Source organism: Psammomys obesus, unplaced genomic scaffold (genome assembly GCF_907164565.1).
Source record: "Psammomys obesus unplaced genomic scaffold, mPsaObe1.curated_primary_1811, whole genome shotgun sequence".
Classification (NCBI taxonomy): Eukaryota; Metazoa; Chordata; class Mammalia; order Rodentia; family Muridae; genus Psammomys; species Psammomys obesus.
In genome coordinates, this window is record NW_026596117.1 from 24038708 (window position 1) to 24063707 (window position 25000).

A 25000-nucleotide genomic window follows, 5' to 3' on the forward strand; every position below is an offset into this window, starting at 1 on the left:
ACACACACACACACACACACACACACACACACACACACACACACACAAATGTGCATGAACTGCACATATCTATGCATATATACACATGAACACACAAACATGCATATATACACATTCAAACATAAATACATGCATACACACAAGCTAGTCATGCTGGAAAAATTATGTATCTACTATAAAAGAATGAAATTAGATCTTCATCTCCTACACTCCACAAAAACCAAAGACCTTGACGTGAGACCTGAAAACTGTGAAGTTGCTAAAGGAAAAAAACATGGAGAGTTATTTAATATTCAGTATATAAGTGTAGGTTAAGACTTTTTGCATAGGAACCCAGGTGCTCAGGAAATAAGACCAACAACAGAAAAACGGGACTGAATCGTATTAGAAAACGTCTGCATGGTAAAGGAAACAGCGAATGGAGTAATGGGACAGTGGGAGAAAAACCTTCATTAGATATACGTCTATCTGACAGGATTGGTATCTAAAACATGCTAGGAATTCAAGAAACTCAGAAACAACAAACAACCTAGTTGTAAATGGGCTAACGAAATGGACAGACAGTTCACCAAAGAAGACTACACATGACCAGAAAGCACGTTCAGCCCTATGGCCATCAGAAAAATGAAAGCCAAAACCACCCTGGGGGGGCTGTCTGCTCTTCCAGAAGACGGGGGTTCAGTTCCTGGCCCTCACGTTGGGAGACCCACAACTGCCGGTGACTCCAGCTCCAAGGAAGGCGGCACCTGCTTCTGGCCTCCATGGACACCCACACGTACATGGCACACACAGACATACACACTTCCTGAGACTCCACCTTACTCCTGTCAGAATGTTAGTGATTGACATTAACAAGGGACTGTCTCAGCAGTTAGGAACACTTGTTGTGTTGTCGCCGGGACCCGAGTTCAGATCCTACCAGCCGTGTAACAATCCGAGTGTCACACAAATGCCGGTAACCTCACTTCTGAGGGACCCAGCATCCTCCTCTTCCTGTCACGCACGGACATCAAATGTTGATCTGGATGTGGACAAAAGAGAAACCTTAGCCAATGCTGGTGGGAACGTAAACTAGTCCAGTGTCTATGGAAGTCAGTATGGAGTTCACAAAAACTAGAAATAGATCTACTGTAAGACTCTGCTATATCACTCCTGGGTCGTTACCCAAAGGACACCATCATTTTATCAGATACTTACACAGCATTGTTTTTTGTGGCACTATTGGAAATTGCTGAATTCTAGAACCAGGCTAGGCATCCAACAATAGGGGAATGAATAAGGAAAAAAATTATATACATATACACCCCCCCCACACACACAATGAGGTTCTTTCCCATATAAAGAATGAAATTATATTCTTCATGAGAAATTGAATGCACCTGGGAACAAGGAACAATAACAGTAAGTGAATTAAGTCAGTCTCAGAAAGAAATATTGTATGTGTTCTCTCATTCATGTTCCCTAGATTTTATGTATTCACAGAAAAGCCATGTATGAATAGATTAAAGTAGAACTGAAGTTTCTAGGGGAACAAAGAGGTCTAATGAAAAGGGAGCCTGCAGGCTTGGAGCAGAAGATTAGGCATGTTTGATAATATATTTGTAAGAAGATTAGAAAAAATAAACTAGAAAATGTCAAATATGCATAAATCAATGCAATTTTAAACCAGTAGGTCAAAGAAGAAAGTACAAGGAAATGAGAAAATATTTTGGGATGAGTGAAAATGGAAACACGACGTAAATGTATAAGACACAGTGAAAGCTGTGCCCTAAGGAAGCTCACACCTGTGAATATTCATGTCAGAAAAGAGCTCAACCAATAACCTAACTTCATCTCAAGGAAATAGAAAAAGAAGAAAAACCTAAATGAGCAGAAGGAATTGTTTTAAAGGTTAGAGTAAAATAAAATTTAAAAGTTAGTGCTTTGAAAAGGTTAGCAAAATTGGTAAAAGTTTAGCTATTTTGAACAGTGATTCAAATTGCTTTTAGAAGTGAAAATTGAGTCATTACTACTGACCTTACAGGAAGGAAAAGGATTAGAGAAGAATAAGATAGATAATTGTATGCCAACAGATTAAATAAAGGAAATGGATACAGTGCAGACTGACAAACTGACCTAAGAAGAAACAGTAAATGGACCTTCCCAGTCCTGTAAAAGACTGAATCAGTAATCAAAGAACAATGAAAGCCTATGCATCAATGCCAGACTTTCTGAAACTGCCAAAGGAATGAAAGATGAGGGAGTGTTTCTGAGCTCATTCATGGGGCTAGCCTGTGCTAAGGCAGACTGAGGTACACAAGAAATAGAACTATAAAAAATACCACTTAAAACCAATGATGCAAAGGTCCTCACTGATTGTTAACAGACTAGACCACAGCAGACTTGAAATAATTATACACCATGACCAATTGGGACAAAATGATTTATAAAACAAAAAGACCAAACCCAAAGCTCAGGGGTAGAGTATGTGGTTAGCACTGAGTTTAATGTCTAGTAATACAACCAACCAATGTAACTGACCAACAGATAAGGGATGATCCACACAACCGTTTCCATTGATGCAGAAAAAGCATTTGCGCTTGATGAAATCAACAATTTTATAGCAAACCAAGACAACGAAAATCTTTTAACAAATTAGGCACTGAAGGAAAATTCCTCCCAGTGAAGAGCTGGAGAGGTGGCTCAGTGGTTAAGAGCACTTTTTGCTTTTTCATAGATTCCAGGTTCTATCCCAACACCTGCTGGGAGGCTCACAACCACCTGTAACTCCAGTTCCAAGGAATCCCGTGTCCTCTTCTGACTTCTGAGTCCATAAGCAACACATGTGGTACACAGCTGGTAGACATACAAGCAGATAAAACATTCACACACATTAAGTAAGTATCAGTAATTTTAAAATTAAGGACATTAAGAAAATTCACAGGTAACATCATTCTTAAAAGACTAGAAACATTCGCTTTAAGGTCAGGGACAAGACAAAATTGACAGCTTTTTGCTCTATTCAACACTGTACTTGAAGTTTTAGCCAGAGGAATTAGGCAAGAAAAAGAAAGGTAGCTACAGGAAAGGAAAACAGTAAATATCTCTATTTCCAGTTGACTCAAACTTATGATAGTACTACAGACAGACAGACACATGCACACACACAAACACAGTGGAAGGGCTCTTAAACAGATTCAGTAAAGTTTTGAGATAGAAAAGCAACAAAAATCAGTTGATCTCTAAACATTACTAATCTGAAAAGGTAATGAAGAAAACTCTATTTACAACAGCATCCAAGGAGAGGGCCAGGAACAGCTTGGTTGGTAGAATGCTTGCCTAGAATGCATAGAACCCTGGGTTTGAGCCCAGTGACTCATACAACTGGGCATGGGTGGTGCATGCCTGTACCCTCAGCACTCAGGGCGAAGAGGCTGGAGGAGCAGAAGTTCAAGGTCATCAATGTCATTGGCTACGTAGTGAGTTTGAGGCCAGCCTGGAATGAGGCCCTATCAAACAAATAACACCCCCTCCAAACAAAACCAAACAAAACAAAAACCAATGCAAACCATCAACAACTAAACAAAAATAAAAACCAAAAATTTCCAAAAGAATAAGTTCAAGTTAAAAATAAACTCTACTTAACACACACGCACACACACATGTATGGTTTCTATGGTTTAACAATATCTTCAAAGATGGGTGAAGGACTCGAACAGTTAAATAGCTGTTTCTCAAAGAAAATAGAATGCATGGCCATTAAGTACCATCTCACCATCACCAGCTATTAAGGAAATGCCAATTAAAACCATCCTGACGTGATGTCATACCAATTAGGATGGCTATTCTAAAAGCAACAGAAATAGGAAACAAGTGTGCACGACTATGCAGAGACCAGACCCTTCTACATTCTTGTGAGACTATGAAATGGTGTGATCACTGCTGAAGGCAGGCTGGCGATTCTGGAGACAGACGAGATGGTAGTGTGAACACAGCATGTGCACCTTAGGATGGCAAACTTAAGTTACATGCTTTATTTACCACAATAAAAAAACAAAGGCAGTAAGTATCCTGAACTAATAAAACATAAGGCACTGAATTCCATACTTTAAAACGGGGAAAACTGGTGAGCAGTGAGCTAGGCAAACAAAGCAGTACACACAACACACACTTGAACACACATATACATCACACACGTGTGCTGTAATGAATCTAAGCTAGTAGAGACTGTCACTCTGCCTCAGGAGGAGAGGTCATTCCTGGTGTGCACAAGCCCTGGGTTTGAATTCCAACATCTATAAAGAAAAGGAAGAGGAGGAGGAGGGACAGAGGGGAGGGGAGAGTAAGGAAAGATGGAAAGTAAGGAAAGAAGCTGCGGTGTTGGAGGAAGAGCAACAGAATGAAATCAAACCCAAAACAGGAGAAGGAAACAGGAAAACTTACAGTGGAAATTAACAAAATAGAAAACAGGCTCAACTGTAAGAGCCGAGAAAGCAGCAACAAAGCCCAGAGCTGGACTCTTAAAAATAGTTAAAATTACTTTCTTCATGAACAGTAAAGAGGAGGAGGAGGATGAAGATGAAGAAGAGGAGGAGGATGGAGATGAAGAAGAAGAGGAGGAAGAGGAAGACAAATAAGAGGAGGAGAAGGAAATGAAGAAGAAGAAAAAGAAGAAGACAAAGAAGAAGACAAAGAAGAAGGGAAAGTATAGACATGATGGATGTTTAAATATCTGATAGCTTGCAATCCCTATTTAGAAAGGCAAAGAGATGAACATCAGAAGAAGGAGAAAAGAGGGAACAAGTCAGGAGCCTGACACAGAGGGCCTCTGAAAGGCTCTGCCCTGCAGACTATCAAAGCAGATCCTGAGAATTATGGCCAACACTTGGGCAGAGTGAAGGGAATGTTATGAAAGAAATGGGAAACAGTAAGATCTGGAGAGGATAGGAACTCCACAAGAGAGCAACAGAACCAAAAAATCTGAGCACAGGGGTCTTTCATGAGACTGATACTCCAAACAAGGACCATGCATGGAGATAATCTAGGACCGCTGCACAGATGTAGCCCATGGCAGTTCAGTATCCAAGTGGGTTCCATAGTAATAGGAACAGGGACTGTCTCTGACATGAACTGATTGGCCTACTCTTTAATTACCTCCCCCTGATGGGGGAGCAGTCTTACCAGGCCACAGAAGAAGACAATGCAGCCACTCCTGATGAGACCTAATTGACTAGGATCAGAAGGAAGGAAAAGAAGACCTCCTCTATCAGTGGACTTGGGGAGGGGCATGTGTGCAGAGGGGGGGAGGAAGAAAGGGATTGGGATGGGATGAGGGAGGGAACCACAGGGGGGATACAAAGTGAATAAAGTGTGATTAATAAAGAAGTTAAAAAATAAATAAAAATCTGATAGCTTGGCGGGCAAGATGGCTCAGTGGGTACAGGTGCCAACTGCCAAGTCTTATGACCTGAGTTTGATCCCCGGGACCAGAGTGGTGGAAGGAGAGAACTGACCTCCACACATAACACTGTGGCCACCTGTCATTGTCCTTGTACACACACGTGCACAGGCTGAATAAATAAAGCGGGATAAAAGAAAATGTTAAGCCTAACTTTAAAAAAAAGAAACTCTGATAATTTAATGCTGGTACATTTGAAAATCCGCTGGAACAGTTCTCTAGAAAAGAATTTACAAAATTGACTCTAGAAAGTGTCACCTTAGAAGCTTGAATTCTATGCTCCCAACCCCTGAAAAGCAGGCAAGTCTGGACGAAGGATTTTACATGTGCTTGGGAGGGCTGTCTAATTCTAGACATACAAAACTCTTTTGGTTCCTAGATTCGTGGCATCCGGCCTCACCCAGTGAGCTCATGCAGTAGTTCAGCCTTGGTGCCCAGTATAGACAAGGGCCAGGTGAAGAAGGGAAACTGTATCCAGCTGGAGTCAGGAACTTGGTTACAAACTGCTAGGAAACAATGCAAACACCAGGAAAGACAATAACCTTTGCCAAGCCCTGCTTTCCCAAGAATGTCTTTACCGCCCCTCAGGCTCGCCCTAGGACCCAGTCACTGTATTTGAAGCTTGGGGCTTCATCTGAATCTCGGTTATCTCTTTCCTTGTGTCATGCAGAACTCTACTGGCACCTGCTGCCCGGGTGACCCCCCCCCCCAGCCCCCGCCTTCTGTGCTGCTCTTGCCAGCTCCCCTTAAGCCTCTCTACTTGCAGGGGCTGAGAGCCTGTCTCTTCCCCACTCAAAATTCCCCAACACCAGGACTCTGTCTTAATTGTTCATCTCCTGATAAGTAAAATGGCACCTGCTTGGCACATGGCTGTTGCCATCTTTTCACACATGAGTGAATGAACAGGAGATGATCATCAAGATGACAAATGAATTTTGATGAAGAGAAAAAAATCTTAGCTGTTTCTAAAAGGTCGTAATGGTAGGCAACAGGAAAAGCATTGGCGGTGTAGGTGAGGGAGAAACGTTAGGAGATTGGTTCAAACAGTATAAAAGTGGTTAAATTAAAAAAAAAAAAAAGCAGACCGCCCTTCAAAACCAGGTGACTTTAGCTGACTGATTTTTAAGTATGTGTGATGAAGGTAATGGAATAAAACTAGATATTTGTGTATTTCACCCCTAAAAGTGTCTGTATGCAGGATGGCCAGAAAAGTCTTGGGACTCTCTTTCAGGGAATATTTATGTAGGTGGCCTGTTGTGTTGGCTGTTGACCAGCACCTGGACATACGGCCATTTACAGCCAGCTGGTCAGCTACAAGGTGGCGATGCCTTGCATTCAGGGGAAGCCTAGGCTTAGAGCCGTAGGCAAGGAGGACTCAAAAGGAGAAAAGAACCAGCCTCTTCAGGAGATCGAGGAGTCTGGATTTCTCCACCCGTGATTGAGTGGCCTCAGCAGGCAAAGGCCCAGAAAACGGGGCTCTGCTCTTCTTTTGATCCCTAACCCCTGTGACCCCCGCAGGTATCAGAGATCTTCTTTGTCTCCATCTACGCCTGTGAATTCCTGATGAAGGTCTACGTGGAGCCCATTAAATTCTGGAGGGATGGCTACAACCTGCTGGACGTGGTCATTATCATCATTGTCTCAATACCCTACGCCCTCCGCAAGATCAAGGGGAACCGCTACAAAAACCTCCACATTGCTGACGGCATCCAGTCTCTGCGCATCCTCAAGGTTATCCCTTACAGCAGAGGCATCAGGGTGAGCTCGGGTGCGTGTGCGTGCTTCGGGAAGCTCCTTAAAAAAAAATAACGACTCGAGTGTTATCTTCCTGCTGATTCCTCTGACTGTGTGGTGGGTTAATTTTTACCTGGTCTTGAAACTGGTAAGAAAGGTGTGGTTAGCTTCATTCCAGAGACGAACAAATGGAGCCTAAGCGGCTCTCAGCCGAGGCTTCCCCTAGAAACAAGGCGTGGCCACCTTGTAGCCGACCAGCTGACCGTAAACGGCTTTATGTGCAGGTCCCGGTCTATGTCCACCACAGCAGGCCACTTGATGTAAATATTCCCCTGGAGAAAGTTACTCAGGGGTCACACATTGAGGCTCGGGGTCTAGGGAGCTGGTGCAGCAGTTAAGAGCACAGGCTGCTCTTACACGGGGCCCAGGTTCAGTTCCCAGCTTCTGTGTGGCGTCTCACAACCTTCTGTAGCTCCCGTTCTAAGGGAGATCAAAGGTCTGCCTCTGATCTCCACAGGCACCAGGCACACACACAGTGCAATGCATACATACAGGAAAACAGCAGCAGCAACAACAAACCTTTAACACAATGTCAGGGTTGAGATCGGAAGGCTGTATCTGGCTGTACAGCCAACATGAACCTTTATTTCTATCTGGTATGTGGTAGCCTTTCTTATGGTGCAGATGGCTGTGAGCTGTGTGCCAGGACTTGACAGTATTTGGGTGGCTTTGACCACTGGCTCCCATTCCTCCCCCCCCACCCCCAGGGACTATTTTATTTATTAGAGTTTGGGAGAAAAACAATAGGGCAGGCAAGCCATATATCTCTACAGCCGTCAGGAGGAGAAAGAGGGACACGAGAGAAAGACATTGCTACTAAGTTAGTGTCCAAGAAAACAGGCAGGGCCAGCATGCTGACTAGTTTTATGTCAGTTTGACACAAGTTAGAGTTATCTGCAAGATGTGTGTGTGGGAACCTCAACTGAGAAAAAGTCTCCATAAGGTCGGCTGCCATTCTTTTCTGATGGGGGGAGAAGTCTTTTTGTTTTGGTAAGGCAACTATGATGGCACCATTTCCACCGTCTTTCTGAGCTGCCAAGGTCGTGGGACATTCTTCAGAACATTTCAGAACAAGCTCAAGGTTGAGCTCCGTGCTTAGCCCATCCTATAGGCATGCATCCAGCGTGTGTGCCCTGGTAGCTGCTCTTCAGGCAGGGGCAGGGTCTGGCCTGGGTCTATGGTCTGTTCAGTTAGGGTGTGTCTGTGCCCTAAACGTGAGCTCTTCCCCTGGCATATACCCACAGCCACTCATTGCTCATACCCATGTAACTGTGTGTGTGTGTGTGTGTGTGTGTGTGTGTGTTTTTGTGTGCCCTGGCCTTATTCCTCTCCAGTTCCAGGCCAGGCTTCCAAGTAATGGTGTTTGTCTTTCCTGTTCCAACTTCCTTGTGTCTCATCATGGCCTGCTATTTTCCCCTGTCTCTCAAATGACTAGCCTCTCTGAAGTTGCTAACAGTCTCTTTTTTCCCATCAGGTGGCCATGGGCCTCAGTTTCCTTGCTGCGATTTGATTTCTCCAGGCTGCCTTCTCAAATGTGCATTTTCCTGGCTTGGCTGTTGCTTGGTTTTCTCAGAATTGCATTCATTGTTCTATTTCTGTCTCCCTTCTGGGTAATCTTTTCTATTTTCTAGTATTCTGACCTGTAGACACAAGTGCCATTTGGAGGTTTCGTGCCTTCTTCAGATACGTGTGTCTAACCTACAAGCTCACCACACTTTGCTCACACTTACCCTTAGATCTCTGGACCTTGGTTGTTCCTCCAGTCCAGTTCGTTTTCTGGTTGAAATGTGTCTTTCCCAGTCCCATTCATCTGCCAACTTGGAGCTGAGTGTCATCTTTGACTCTTCCCTCTTAGAGCTTGTTGCCTGAACCCCTAAATGGTTCCACCTTGTCTATAGCTCTTTGTCCCTGCTACGTCTCAGCCTTTGTGTGGGTTGCTGCAATGGGATCCCATACCACTGAGAGACCAGAACAGAAAGCCTCAGCACCAGAGGAAATCCTCTAAAGGAAAGGCAGGTCAAATCTCAACAAGTTTTTGCTTCAAACACCTTGTTTGTAGTCTAGGAGCAGGTGCTACACTACATCCTGGAAGAAATGTGAGGCGCTCTAAGGATCCAGCCACTTCCAAAAAGCCAATCAGCTGATTATCAAGGCCAAGCGCAAGAGCCTTGTGCAGTTCAGAATTGCTTGAGAAAGTTCTTTCTGCCGAGCAGGGAGACAGGCAATTTCAAAACCCGCAGTTCTTTCAAAATGAATCTCAAAACACTGATCTTATTCCCCAGGGGAATCTAGAGCAGCATATTTCTCTGAGATGATCTTCTCACCTCCTAGAATACACCCATTGCCCAGTCCTCACTCTTCTGTGTTTAGCTCCAAACTTCCTTCCCAGTGCTAAACCAGTTTTAAGGGCCATTGTGCTCAGGGCCACTAGTGGTTTGAAGGTGGTGGCATGAGGAAAAGACTTAATAGTCACTCCTCCCTCTGCCATGGCATTTACTATGACCAGGACAAGCTGGTTCTCCAATGCAGCTCTCTCCATCCTGATACTAGCCACCTACTTGAAATTATGTGTGTGTCTTAGTCACTATTACATTGCCTCAAAGAGGCCCCATGACCAAGGCAATACTTATAAAAGAAAGTATTTAATTGGGGGCTTGCTTACAGTCTCAGAGGGTGAGTCCATTTATTAGCAGACAGGGAGCCAGAGAAGCATGAGAGCTACCTCCTGATCTGCAGGCAAAAAGAGCGACTGTGCCTGGCATGGGCTTTACTTCCTCCAAGAAGGCCACACCTCCTAATCCTTCTAATCCTTTCAAAAAGTTTTCCTCCTTGGTGGCTAAGCATTCAAATGTATGCACTTATGGGAGCCATTCTTTTTTAAACCACCACGTTTCACTTTCTGGCTCCCATAGGCTTGTAGCCATATCACAATGCAAAAAAAAAAAAAAAAAAAAAAAAGCATTCAAAACTCCTCATACTCTATCACAGCCTCAACAATGTTTAAAAGTCCAAAGTTCAAAGTTTCTTCTGAAACTCATGGCAATCTCTTAAGTGTAACTCCTGTAAAATAAAGATCAAAAGTAGATCACATACTTCTAACATGCAGTGGCACAGAATATTCATTACTACTCCAAAAGGGAGGAAGGGGAACATAATGAGGAAATGCTGGACCAAAGCAAGACCTAAAATCAGCAGGGCACACTCCAAATTCTGCATCTCCATGGCCGATTTCAAAGGGCTCTTTAGATCTTCAACTCCTTTTAGCTTTGTTGACTGCAACATGCTTCTCTCTCAAGGGGTGGTTCCACTTCCTGTCAGCAGCTCTTCCTGGCAGGTATCCCATGGCTCTGGCATCTCCAACATCTTGTAGTCTCCAAGGTAATCCAGGCTTCACCTTCAATGGCCTTTCTTCACCCAGTGGCTTCTCTCGGCCTTCATGCAGGGACACCCCTGACATAAGGCTGGCCTCTGCCCCTTTCCTTAGCTGAGGAGGAAGGTTCCACAACCTCTTTCTTGTAACCTTGACTCTAAAGCCAGGGCCACGTGGCTGAAGCTGCCAAGTTCTGCTGCTTGCTGGGGCTGGAAGATGGGCCCCTGCTTAAACACAGTTCATTAGCTTTCTGTTTTCAATGGTTTCCTTTACCACTTAAGCTTTTCCTCAATTTATTTTCACAAGTTGGAAGCTTAGCTGTGTGGGGTCTTGCCCTGAGGTCACCACTCGCTTTACTCCATTTACCATCAGGCTTTTTCTTAAATTTTTATCTCCCTGAACGCTAGACTTTTAAATGCCATTTCTGCTCCCCTTCCCTCCCCCTTTAATTTAGCCTCAGTCAGATTCTTAAGACAAAGGCAAAAGGCAGCCATATTCTTTGCCAACTATTAAAAGATGGGGCCTAGACTAGTTATTAATATTCTTGCCCTCTGGAACTTCTCAAGCTGGGCCCTCATAGTTCAAATTGCCCTCAGCGCTGTCTTCCATGCTCCCACTAGGATGGCCCATTAAGCCCCACTTAAAGTGTCCCACTGTAGTTCTAGTTCAAAGTCCCAAAGTCTTCCCCATTGCTCCCCAAAACAGCATGGTCCTGCTTGTTCCAGCAATACCCTAGTCCCTGGTACCAACTTCTGTCTTTTTTTTATCCCTTGAGACAAGGTTTCTCTGTATAGTCCTGGATGTCCTGGAACTGTCTCTGTAGACTAGGCTGGCCTCGAACTCAGAGATCTGCTGGCGCCTGCCCCCTCCCCACAAGTGCTGTGATTAATGGTGTATACCACCACTGCCTGGCACCAACTTTTATCTTAGTCAGTGTTTTATTGCTGTGAAGAGACACCAAGACCAAGGCAACTCTCACAAAGAAAGCATTTAACTGGGGCCTGGCTTGCAATTTCAGCGGATGAGTCCATTGTCATCATGGCCAGGAGCCTGCCAGCAGGCACAGCAGGCAGACATAGTGCTGGAGGAATAGGAGTGTAACCTCTGCAGGCAAAAAGAGAGACTGGGCCTGACCTGGGCTTTTGAAATCTCAAAGCCCAGCTGCAGTGACACACCTTCTCCAACAAGGCCACACCTCCTAATCCTTCTAATCCTTTCAAAGCGTTCCTCTCCCTGTAACTAAGCATTCAAATAGATGAGCCTTTGGGGGGCCATTCTTATTTAAAGCACCATGGTCTGTGTCAGGGCATGCACTTGGCTCTCCAGGAATGGACAAGGCAAGGGGGGACAAGGTGGTTACCCATTTTACAGGACGATGATTCAGCTCATAAGATGGGGAGCTGCCTTTGAGGTGAGGCTCAGGAAGAATGAGGAGTCATTTTGTTCTTGGCCCTCTCTATCCTCAGGAACACGATGGTGTCCCTAGTCCTCCTGGGCCTGGGGAAAAAACATTTGGGACTGGCTCTCAGCTGACAAGCACAAATGCAATATCTGGGGGTGACCACAGAGTCAGACTGAGTTCAAACAGAGAGGTCAGTGGGGCTGATGGAAAAGTGACCCAGACCCAGGACAGCGTGTGCAGGCTGCCGACAACATAGGGTGAGACAGATGGAGACCTAAGTCTGGGCAAAATTCATTCATTCATTCATTCATTCATTCATTCATTCATTCATTCAAGTGATACTTATTTAACACCTACTATGTGCCAGGAATGGCTTGCAGTCCTGAGGACAGCTGTGAATGGGGTAGGCTCAGCAGGCAGCTCTTTCCTAGCTTCTGCCTCCCTGCCTTGCAGACTCTCATCACGGCTGTGGGGCAGACAGTCTACACCGTGGCCTCTGTGCTGACGCTGCTCTTCATCCTCATGTACATCTTCGCGATCCTGGGATTCTGCCTGTTCGGAGTTCCGGAGAATGGTGATCTGAATAACTGGGGGAACCTGGCCGCAGCATTCTTCACCCTCTTCAGTTTGGCCACGGTACTGTGTTTGGGAACTGTGGTAAGGGCAGAGCCTGGCAAAGGGATGGTCCAGGAAGGGTGAGCGTGTAGCCATTCTGGGCCTCTGTGGGGCCTTCCTGAGGCTCAGGTGCTTGGTATTGGGTGTGAGAGATCTGGGGGTTGGCATGCTGGCACAGGTCAGAAGCCAGCGGGTTCCGCTCCTGACTCTAATCCCGTAATTTTATAAGTCATTCCATGGGTTGCTAGACTTCTCAAGTGAGACTTAATTTGGATTAACCTTAAGTTATAAATGAAGCCCACAGTATACAGCTTTTTTTTTTTTTTTAATAAGCTGTTACAAATCCACCCAGAATAAGCAAAGTGCAAGTCTCAAAGTCCAGGCTTTTGAATTATATAAAGGGTGGCTTTTTAAAAAAATGTGTTTTGTTTTTGTTTTTTTCAAAGACGGGTCTGGAAATAGGCTGTGCCTGGTAGGTGAAGATGGGGGGGCCTTGAGAGAAGAGACTCCTTAGGGGTACCCTGCATTTCTGAGCCAACATATATATATATATATGTTGTGTGTGTGTGTGTATATGTATATACACACATATACATGTACACACATATATGTATACACACATACTGTATATATATGTTGTTTTGAAGGACCTGTGTGGAGGCTGAGTTGGCAGCCACCTCAGTGGGTGTGATGCCCCCCTGGCAGAGCTGTCATGGAAACCTACTCTGCTGGGCCTTGATGTCAGTCTGCCCTGCCCTGCCTGCCTAGGTTGATGGCTGGACAAACCTGCAGGAAGAGCTGGACAAGCGGAAGTTTTCTGTGAGCCGGACGTTTACCATCATCTTCATCTTGCTTGCTTCCTTCATCTTCCTCAACATGTTTGTGGGTGTGATGATCATGCACACGGAGGTGAGGCTGTGTCATGTGTGTGTGCCTGTGTGTGCATGCACACGTGCCACTCAGGTTAGGCGTGGCAGATAAAGGTATGGGCCAGGTTTCTTGGACGAGCTGGACTTGCCGTATGAAGTGGTGGCCCCCCTGTCATGTGTACCCGATTATTCCCCCTAAGTTCATCACCTCACAATGGGGGCCAGCAGGACGGCGGAGCTGAGGAGACTGTTGCTACTGCAGCTGGCAATTTGAGTTGGGGGCTGGCCCCAGGTGGGGTGGGACTTTCTGCCGAGGCCTGAGCAGCAGAGCAAGCTAGGCCAGGAAAAGGGCTGGGGATGGAAAGGACAGGAGCAGGGTCATGATCTCGCCTCGTATACTTGGCCTTGCTAGGACTCCATCAAAAAGTTCCAGCGGGAGCTGATGGTGGAAAGGCACCTGACGCTTATGGAGGAGAAGCAGATGATCCTGAAGCGCCAGCAGGAGGATGTCAACAGGCTGATGAACACGCAGGTAGGTGGCTCCTGATGGAGGACAGAGCAGACAGGTCGGCAGAGGGATGGTGAGGGCTAATGGATTGTTCAGGAGGAAGGGCTTTGGATTCCACGAGAGGGCAGGAGGGCTCAGGAAAATGTGGCTGTGGCTAAGGCCGGCCTTTCCCCTGCAGCCTCTGGAGGCAGGTTTGTCTTTCTGTGTCTGTGCATTTCTCTGACTAATTTGGACTCTTGAGGACTGAGGTTATTTCTGACATTCCTCAGTTCGTGGATGGCATTCCACTGTGGGGTCCTGAGCACGGGGTCATTTCTGTTGGAGCTTGTCATTGAGGCTCATCTGGCACCAGGCGGCTCAGCGCCAGGCTCCAGTGTGGATGAGGGTGGGGTGCCCTGTCAGCGGGTCACTCACCCTCATATTCCCATACTTCTAAAGCCAGGGCAAGGAGAAGCGCGATGGGCTGGAAGTCCCAAGCCCATCGGCACCACCTCGTATGTTCCATCTCCTGTTCCTTGGGAGCCTTGCTGGCTCTCTCATCCATCAGAGCACCTTGGCCTCTTTTCTGAACTGGAGACACCAACTCAAGAGCCAGTCTAGCTATGCCCAAGGTTTGCTCAGGGTTGGAGGAGGTCACTCAGAATCTTCTTTAGACATCCTCCTGTTCCTTGGTACCCGTGGCCTCCCATCAGGGATGGTGGCCCGTGATCATCCTCACAGGGTCCGGGCTCAGCGGTCCGGATGACAGTCTGGCTCTTGGCATCCACACAGGTTTTCAGCTCTCCTTGCACCTTGGCTGCTCTTGCCCACTGCTTTCTGATTGGTTCTGTCTCTAGAAGAGTGGTGGCAGGAGCTTCATCAAGCTGGTGGAGGACTTCAAGAAGACCCTGCAGCACACAGACCCCATGGTCCTGGATGACTTCGGCACTAGCCTCCCCTTTATTGATGTGTACTTGACCACTCTGGACAACCAGGACACCATTATCAGCAAGTGAGTCACTGGTCCCGTGGCTTCTTCAAGGCCGGGGATGCTCAGAGGTTGAAGGGTTGGTGACGAAGGCGCAGGGCAGGAGGGTATGATGAAGCCCTTCCTGGGAATGCAGGACCCGTGCATGCCTGGGTGCTGGGCTGTTTGTTGTGAGCATGGGTTTGTGGTGGGCGGGATTCTGCTCTGCCTGCCCTCCCAGTCCTCTTCCATGTGTGTTGAGAGGTCAGCTCCTCTGTCCCTTCAGGCTCCTGCTTACTGTGGCCTTTCCAGGGAGCAGGGACTATGTATGAGGTGGTGAGGCAAATGAGGAGGACCGTAGAGTGGTTCTGCTACCCTCTTCCCATGTGACTTTGAACAAGCATCTGCTCCTTTCCCACCCGTTACACTGGGATCCACTGGGCCAGTAAAAAGACAGTGACATCTGAGGAGACCTGACCCATGTCTCATTCTCAGTGCCAGCCAGCTAGTTTGGGGTTTTGACTGGCAGCTGAAGAGCTGTGGACACCAGGGGCCTGCTGTGGATTTCTGAGAAGGAGCAGACATCAGAAGCCTGACTTCTCAATGACATCCCTCTGGAAGCCTCACGGACTAGGGCAACTGCAGAGGAGGGCACCGGGGCATGCCTGTGTTGGGTCTGAGGAGAGAGCGGGTACCAGCGAGGTATCAGCACATCATTCCTGCTGTTGGAGCCCACATGACATAAGAAATAAGTTACCTGAGGCTGGGCGCTCCGGCCCAGTGACAGATGTAGGATTCCAAAGTCTCTGTTCTCTTGTCTCTGTTCTACCCGAAGTCTCTGTTCTCTTGGATGCACGCGCACCTGGCGGAGGTGTGGAGGCGAGCCATCTGGGGTTGCTCCATCCTCAGGGACCCCTCTCCCGCTCTGCCCTCCAGGCTTCAGGAGCTGTACTATGAGATTGTGAACGTGCTGAGGATGATGCTTGAGGACCTGCCGCAGCAGAAGGCTTCCAGGAGCTCAGAGATGATGATCTAGAGGTCGCTGGGAGGTGGGCCGTGGCAGTTCCATTAAACACGAGCCTTCAGGGGCACCTTCGCAAACTTGCTGTGTGGATGCTGGGCTGTCCCTACCTGTGGGAGGTAGGCCTGGATAAGGGCTCATGAAAGCGGATTTCCCACCCAGCAGACCTAGGGAGTGAGAAGAGGCAGGTTCAAGGCTTGCCCTGGATAATGAGGACATCCTGTAGCCTCCCTGGACCCAACAGCAAGGGTTCAATGAGTGCCTGGGGAAGCTTCCTGAGGCCCACAAACCAGCAACAGCCAGCAGCTCTGTCAGTCAAGGTTCAGGTGATGATACCTGAAGGCTGGCCCATTCAGGTGCCAGGCTGACAGAGACCCGCTGCTATAGTGTCTTTTCTTTGGACGTCCACGTTGCTGCCCCTGACATTCACGCCAAGGCACGTGGTGTGACCAGAAAGGATTACATCCTGGAGTTTTGCCTAGGGGAGCCTCCTACTGGCCATGTTACATCATCTCCTTTTGAAGTCTACAGCTGCAGCAGTAGCTTGCCCTCCGACCTCTTCCCTCCTGTTAGCTAAGACTCTGTATTAAGATGGTGGCATTTTTTTTGGGTGCATCGCTACTGGCTAAATGTCCCTTGGAGGCACAATCTCAAGAGAGCCATCTGAAAAAATCCCAGGTCAGCAGGACCTCTCACTCCAGGCTGGCCAGCCCAGTGGCCACTTTCTTCTCATTGTTGCCATCTATTCCTGACCTTTGTCACACAGCCTAGGCTGTGTCACCTTAAACAGAGAAAAGCTCTGGAGGGAGACTGGTACCCACAGCTGGGTACAAAAGGCCCCAACCATGAGCTGAGCTGAGGCCAGGCCAGAAAGAAATGGGGGAGGTAGATGGTGGAGAAAAAGGGTCCTATGGTTAGCAGTGGCTTGAGTTGTGGTACCCTGAGTCCAGGGACAAGGACAGGAGAGGAAAGCTTTTGTCACGGTTTCATTTGTATGTGGACCAGTGCTCAGTGAGCTGTGTGCTGGGGGTTTTGTGATGGATGCTCAGAGCCCTCTCTGTAGTTCCACACAGCAGTCAGCAGCCTAGCCAGTTTCCTGTTGGCATGCAGAGAGTACCTTCTTTTAGGAGCTTCAAGCCATTTCCATGAGGAAACATCCGTCTCCCAAGGAATGGTAAGAACAGTGAGAGCAATGGGAAGGAGAAACTGCTGTTGAGGGTGTGACATTTGCCCTAATGTGGAGGACCTGTTGGGTAGAGACATCATCCATCTCTCCAGAAGGGTGGAAGCACTTGTGTTGATGCTTAAGCCAGGTCCTGAGGTAAGCTGGTGTCTGTGTCCCTTTGGTGGAGGGAGGAACTTGAGGTTTTAATACCAGTGAGAAACTTGAAACAGCCATGGTAAGAACAGCCTGTTAAGCGGGGCAGGCAGGTCCCATGTAGCAGCTCCAGTTCAGGCCAAGAGCAAAGCAGGCAACTGTTAATTCTTGGCCCATGTTCCTAGCACATGAAACATGTAAACACACCCACTGCTCCCATCATGAACCTTGGGAATTTCCTGATGCATTTTTATTTTTTGAGACAGGGTTTTTCTGTGTAGCCTTGGCCATCTTGGAACTTGCTCTGTACCAGGCTGGCCTGGAACTGATAGAGCTCCACCTGCCTCTGCCTCACAAGTGCTGGGATTAAAGGCGTGTGCCACCACTGGCCGGCTCCCCAGGTATTTAGAAGTGAACAAAAAGATGAAAAACTTGTCCCAGGATGTCAAAGTGTCTTTTATTCGACTGATTTAATTGTCTTCTCTTATTGCCTCTGTCTGCTAACCTAAGCCCAGTCCTGAAAGCGTCTAGCCTTTGCACAATCTTCTCTAGGTAGGCCTAGAATGTTTTCAGCCTCTGAGACTTTCTGCTGAATAAACTCACCCTTTCTAGCTCTTTCTGAACTCTTGCTGGCTGGTTCAACTCAGCTGTTCTGGCTCAAACTCTTCTCCTAGCTGACTGATTCAATCTGGCTTCTCTCTCTGCCTGTGACTGCATTGCTCTGCCTTGGCCTCATACTAACTTTGGCAATCTGTTATAATCTTCTGCCTCCTTTTCATTCTCTGGCTCATTCTATCTTCACCTGTGTCTATCTTGTTCTCTCTTCAACCTGTCTCTGTAAAAACTCTCCCAGTAAAACTGCCCCTGAATTCCATGAACTGAAACTGCCATGAACTCAGCCCCACTGCACTGCCTCTCAAGTCACTGACTCAACTGAACTGCCTGAATAGCATCGTCTAGAACTCAGAGAGCTTCGTGCCTTTGTCTCCCTACTGCTGGGATTAAAGGCATCTCATCTACCATGTCTGGACCTAAGCTTTTCTTTACTGAAACTTGCTCTATACTAGACTGGCCTTGAACCAGAGGTCTGCTTGCCTCTGTCTCCTGGGATTAAAGGCATGTCTGTAATCCAGCCTGATCACACAGACCTAGAAAGTCTTTGGATGTGTTCTGTTGCCAGAGAAGCCATGTTCTGAATTAAAATTCCTCTGCCAGGAAGGCCTGCTTGGAGAGTGCCCAGTGTTGGAGCCAGGAGACAGGGTGTCTGCACCTTTGAGGCCACAGGTATGGCTTCAAAGTGTAATGAAACCGACTGGTTATAAGTACCAAATTGAACACATGTAAGAGAACAAGAAAAAAAATCTTGCCAGTCCAGGATTTGGTGCTTCCTGGTGCTCAGTCCTCTCTGCCCTGGGCTTGTTAGGGGCTGGGAAGGCTGGCTGCAGGGTGACTGAGAGGAAACTGAGCAGGGTACAGAGGGTAGACACCCACAAAGGGCCCTGTGAGTGTGTCTCTAAATAGAATTGGTTCAGAATGTGAAAACAGGAGGCCACATCTGGAGTTCTAGGCCCCAGATCCAGAAGGGTGCCCAGGATCCACAGGTCATCGGATGTGGGGTACGCAGGTCTCCGGATGTGGGGTGCATTGGCAAGCTACCTTTAAGGACAACAAGAAGGCTTTGGAGAGCAGAGAACTGGGATGGGCTGCACGCTCAGAGTTGGCCCTACTGGCAGAATAAGCCAATCGCTGTTTGGCGTCTAGCTCCAAAGCAACGTTTCTGTTTGGCTCTCTCCATCTCCAGAGCAAACACTGGCAGCTTGCACGTCCCACTTGGTTCCTCACCAACTCAAACAGGCTTGGCCAAGACTTCGATTGATTTGCTTGGGACAGAAGAAGTCCTGCTGGCTCAGGCCTGGCTGTGGAAAGTAGGACTCTCTTCCCTGCCCCAAGCCCTGGGATCCAGCAGGGCTGTCCTGAGACTTGTGCTCATAGCCCTCCCCCTGGCTCCTGCAGGAAAGGTGTGGACTCTAAGCAGGCAGTGGGATTTTGCTTCTGCTTTTGTGTTTATCCCCCGGACCCCAGCAGTTGCAGTGCTGTGGAGAGCATCTCCATTTCTCCATCGGTCCTCTGCAACTGGGTAACCAGACACGGGGAACAGCCTTGGTGTCTTCAAGCAGACAGTGCAGGGTCTCTGCACCAAACTAGCCTTTGATGGGCACGGTTCTCTCAGAGGCACAGATCGGTACCTGTTTCTCCTCTGTCCTGGGCCACACATGGGCCTGCTCTATAACCCTGCAAGCACTGAGGAAGTGGAAGGGAACCGAACTCCTCCTCAGAAAGGAGCTGTGGGCAGGAAAGAAGGGATCCAGGGTGACTGACACGCCAGCTCCAGGCCCCTATTCACATTCTTCTCTGGAGAGAATTTATTTGTGCCTGGTCAGCCATGCTGCACTTTGCTACACGCTGTTTTAGTTTTATTAGAGGCTTTGTATGTTGGGCCCCGGAAGAACTGTGCTGTGCATGCAGGGCCAGGGCTGAAAGGAGAACATTCCTGGGCCTTGACTAGCTCCTGGTTCTCCTCTGTGGTGCAGAACCAGGGTAAGGGCAAAGCAGAGATGCTGAGTGGACAGTAGGCTTGGCACATCTGCTGGATAGCAGTTGGGGGAAAGAAGCAGAGGAAGAGGGAAAAGCTGAGGTTAGGGAGACTGGCTCTGACACAGCTGGCAGGAGGGAGGGAAGGGGTCAATGGAGATCTGAGGTGCCCTTCTGGGCTAACACTTGGATTCCTTCCTGATGGGAAATGTGAGCGATGATGATGTTGATGATGATGATGATGATGATGATGATGATGATGATGATGATGATGATGATGGAGACAGGGTTTCTCTGTGTAGCCCTGGCTGTCATGGAACTCTCTCTGTAGATCTGACTGGCCTCAAACTCAGAGATCTGCTTGCCTCTGACTCCTGAGTGTTGGGATTAAAGTACCTTGTGGCAGTAGCACACACCTTTAATCCCAACTGCCAGTGTTTAATTGCTGTTTGGAGCCTTTTAATGGAGCCCAGTGATTCTCTTAGACTATGTGCAGCTTGGATTTTATTGAGATTACATTAAAGATCCTCTGGGCAAAGGTCCTGGCTCAGTGGTGGAGAGTGAGTGAGGTCCTGGGTTCTAAGATTGGGATAGATAAAGAGAAAAATAGAGATTATAGATAGATAAGACAAGAGTCTCCTTAAGCTGGGAACTGTCAAAAAGGCTGGGTGCAGCCAGGCATGGTGGCACGCACTTGTAATAACAACACTCTGGGAGGCAGAGGCAGGCAGATCACTGTGAGCTCCAGGCCAGCCTGGTCTACAAAGTGAGTCTAGGACAGCCAAGGCTACACAGAGAAACCCTGTCTCAAAAAAAAAATGAAGAAGAAGAAGAAGAAGAAGAAGAAGAAGAAGAAGAAGAAGAAGAAGGAAGAAGAAGAAGAAGAAGAAGAAGAAGAAGAAGAAGAAGAAGAAGAAGAAGAAGAAGAAGAAGAAGAAGAAGAAAGAAGAAGAAGAAGGAAGCAGCTCTGTGCTGTGGTACACCACTTTAATCCCAGCGCTTGGGAGGCAGAGGCAGGTGGGTCTCTGTGAGTTTGAGGCCAGCTGGGGCTATGTAGAGAGGCCCTACCTCTCTACAACAACACAAAGCAAAAAACAAAACACAAAACAAACAAACAAACAAACAAACAACCCAAACAATAGGGACTAAGCCTCCAGCTAGGCCCAGAAGCCTTCTTTAGTATCCTAGAGGGTGGCAGCCCCAAGCATGATTGGCTTTTGCAAAATGAGGCTGTCGACTTAAAGAGGGAGTGTGGAAGTGGCCACAGGGGAATAAAAGTTTGTTCCTTAGCTTGAAGAAGCAGGACTGACTGAGGCCTGTGCTCCCATAGGGGCCGTGGGAGAGGGAGGGGCTCAGGGCAGGATCCCCACGGCCCCCTCCCCAGAGTGAGACATGGTTTGGGCCTGGGGCCTGAGGTGAAAAAAAAAATCCTCTTTAAAACTTGATGCTGAGCCAGAGGAGGAGCAGCCCAAGCCAACGTCAGACCAGGCCCAAAGGTGCAGCTCTCTGTCTTTACTGACTGGGGAAACCCTGTCATCTGCTTACCGGCACTTCCGCTTACCAGTCACCTAAACGTGTACAAATTTAAGTGCAGAACATGGACACAGGTATTTTCATGATTCCCATTAGGCAGGTGGCAAAACTGAGGCTCAAAGAGGTGATCCAATCTGTGCAAGGTTGCACAAGTGAGGACTCAGTGTTGTAAGCCAGCATGCCTGGCTCTTCAGCCCTCTGCACGCAGCTGCCTCCGGAGCAATCCTCAGCCCTGTTTTATAGGTGGGCAAGCTGGCACTGAGCGAGAGCCACGTAGCCAAGATCAGCATTCAGGCAGCCGGTATCTGAGCACGGGCCACACACGCACCCCTTTGTTCTGGTGGAGCACAGTGACCTTTTTCTTTCTCGTTAAAACTATTTCTTGAACTTGAAATTTTGAAGACATGATTTCTTCTGAGTCTGGCCTGCCTGGCTGGGAGAGGGAGGAAGCGGGACGCACACAGACCTGGCTTGGCTAGTTCCTCGGCCCCTTCCCCACGCCAAGTGGGGCTCTGTGACGTCTGCTTGGTCCTGGGGCTCCAGGAGCCCTGGAGAGTGAGAGGCCCGCAGGAAGCAATCAGTGTGTGCGGAGAGGGTGGTGACGGTGGTGGCTAATCAGGAAATTATAACCCAGGCAGAAAGGGTTTGGCCTGAATGGTGCCCTTCCCTTGGTACAGCAGAACCACAGGGAGGCTTGGCTTCGTACACTGGGTGTGTGGAGCAGGCTCAAGTGGGCCAGCGGGTAGGGCTAGGACAACCTCTTTGGGAGGGTGATTGATGGTAGCTTCTGGTGGATGGGAGCCCTCCTGGAGGAGGCGCCCAGCGGTGTTTTCATTTGTTTTGTTTTGTCTTTAACCCGGCTATGGCCAGAAAAGGAGGGAAAGACTTATTGGGTGTGAAAAGCCATTTGTGGAATTGCATGCACACCATGCATGACACCACCTAAGTTAAACCACACAGACACACACATGCACGCATGCACAGGTGATGAGTTTTGCACCATTTTTTAGGCATCAGAAATGATAGGTACAGTCTAATGCTGGCCTGGGTTTGGAGAATGGGTTCCGTTTGTCTGCTTTTGGCAACACAGATAGACGTGGCCTCTTGTCATAAGGCAATGTGGACCAGCTTTTGCACACGCCTTTTCTAAGGAGCCTAACGACAGAGGCAGGGAAATGCCTGGATGAGGGTGCTTCCTGTGACCAGAGTAGTCAGAGAGTGAGGGCTCGCCTCATATGGTGAGAAAACAAGAGTTCCTGTTCTCCTAATGGCCATTAGGAGAAGGAGTTCGTGGGTGAAAGGTCGTCTTGGTATTGGGGTGAAAAATGGTGGTTTCCAGAGCCGCCTGTGATAGCACACTCACGGGAATCATGGTGGGGGGGGGGCAAGTGTGACGTTTGTCCTCACTTGTTCTAAGACTTTTGAACGTCAAGAATGAATAGCATTTTACTGTTCGGAGAAAAAGCACAACATTTTTTTATTCTGAAAACTGTGTTTAGTGACATGCAGGAGTGTAAGCTTGACGCCGCCTGCGCACCTGTACGGCGCACCTGTCAAAGGTGGAGGGCATTTCAGGCAGAAAGTAAAGAGGATGGCTGTGCACCGGGGGGGGGGGGGGGGGGGGGGGGGGGGCTGGGAGAGGGCGGGGTGTTGGTGAGGTCACCTGCAGCCTATAGGGAGAGGGGCCCTGGAGGGGAACCTGGAGGGAATTCCCCTTGCCTGGCTTACACTTGCTTCAATGGCATTCTTGTTCCCATACTTGCCTGTCCTTCAAGGCTCAGTCCCATACCCCCTCTTATGTGAAGCCTTCCCAGATTACTCCTGTTGTCCTTGGATTTCTCCTTGCCTGTTAACCCTTGACTTTTCCCGAATCTGCCTCTATGGGAGATTTCCCCCAGCTCATGCTGGGACAGAGGTGGACCAAGAGGTGAGCTTAAGAGCCGGATGCCTGAGATAGGCCAGTGTAGAACCTCGACGGAGGGAGGGAGGGGTATGGGAGCAAACAGACCTGGCGCTTGCTCTGAGCCTTGCTCTGTCGTAGACATGATGGCAAACACCTCGGCTCACAGGGATGGACGCGGCGCTCCATAGGTCACGTGGCGGTGATCTTAACACATGGGGCTGGGAGTTATATCGAGGCTCTGCGTGGCTCCAAAGTGTGTCTCACAGCCCCTGTGCCCATCCTGGGTTTGAGGGTCACCCCGATGTTGGCTCAGGGAAGCAGCAAGGTGGGGCCTTCCCACAGTCTGTCTGCTTAGGACCCAGGTGATCCTGAGGGAGGGGATTCCAGCTCACCCAGAGGGAACTCCAGCCCCTGGCAGGGTGGCCTCCCTGTAGCAGCCTTAGATGGTAACAAGGAAACAGTGCGGGGTGTGGCTGTGTGTTGGAGTCCAGCGAGGAGTGAGGCCGGACACACCGAACGGGAAAAGCATTGCATGGGCTCAGGAGGTGGCTTCATGGAGTGTGGCTGCCTAGCATCTCCCAGACCCTGGGTGTGATACCTACTCCATGGAGGGGAAATAGGGAAACAGTCCCCATCAGAAATTCTCTGGGGGTAGGAGGTCATGAAGATGGCAAATTTTGCACATTTGACTCGATAGCACCCTTAAAAGCCACGCATACTGGTGACAGCCAGGACTTCACACTCGATGATAGGAAACTTGAAGAAGCAGCCGGCAGGTCCAACGCCTGCTCAACCGTGGGGTATACCCAAGTGTTGTGAGAGAACCAAGGGTTTAACGTTCCAGAGACTCAACAGCGAGAACTTGGCAAGCTCTCCAAGGAATGACAGCTGCTGACTGGCTGGAATCTGGGTCTCTGCCCCTACCCCCAAGGCTTCCCCAGTTCCTCATCAGTCCCAACTGAGTGGGTCCCGCTTGCCTGGAGGGGCTGGGGAAGTGTTGGGGACCCTGGGCTGTGAGAGTACTGCATCAGCCCCTCTGGGCTCTGAACTGTGGGAGGGCCAAGAAGCTTGGAGGCGGGGGGTGGGGGCACTCGCCATGGACTGTGTGGCTGTCCCCACCCCAGAAATGCTAGCTTGGGGTGGGAGGACCCTTGGACATACTTTCAGGGGGGCTGGGGGCTTTCACCCCCGTCATTGCGTGTGTGGCTCCGTGAGCGTGTGTGTGCATGAAAGGGCTGCAGTGGGACGAACATTTATTTCTATTATGCCCTGGAAAGTTCCCAGAGAGACCACAGGCAGGAGCGGTCTGAGGAAAGCCTGGCAGGGCCTGTCAGAACCTGGCAGGCAGAGAGGTGGCCAGACGTTCAGAGGCTGCAGTGGCAAGATTGCCAAGCATTTTCCATGAGGCCGCTGGGATGTTAAAGGCTTGGTTCAATTAAATGGGCTAATAAGCTTTGTCTGATTATGATGCCTAATAATATTCTAATGTGACAGCAGCAATAATGGTGCCGTTAGCTGTGACTTTCAAGTGTGCTGCACTGTCCCCAGCACAGAGGGGAAACACAGCGCGCACGCCCTTCCTCGGGCCCCATTTTCCTCTCATAAAACCCCATTCTTCAAAGCTGTTCCAGTCCAACTCCCTATATCCATTTTCAGGACAAATTACCAACACTTAAAAAAAATTGGTTCATT

General features: G+C 48.5%; 1 protein-coding gene across 1 annotated transcript in view; it reads left to right on the top strand.

The window, feature by feature from the left end:
* Catsper3 (cation channel sperm associated 3) overlaps positions 1-15977 on the top strand; it is a 23069-nt gene extending 7092 nt beyond the window's left edge. The window contains exons 3-8 of the mRNA XM_055629185.1: positions 6956-7195; positions 12457-12639; positions 13387-13527; positions 13900-14019; positions 14832-14986; positions 15878-15977. Coding sequence (XP_055485160.1) covers positions 6956-7195; positions 12457-12639; positions 13387-13527; positions 13900-14019; positions 14832-14986; positions 15878-15977 — 939 coding nt within the window. The remainder of the gene's footprint in view (positions 1-6955; positions 7196-12456; positions 12640-13386; positions 13528-13899; positions 14020-14831; positions 14987-15877) is intronic.
* Positions 15978-25000: the final 9023 nt, after the last annotated feature.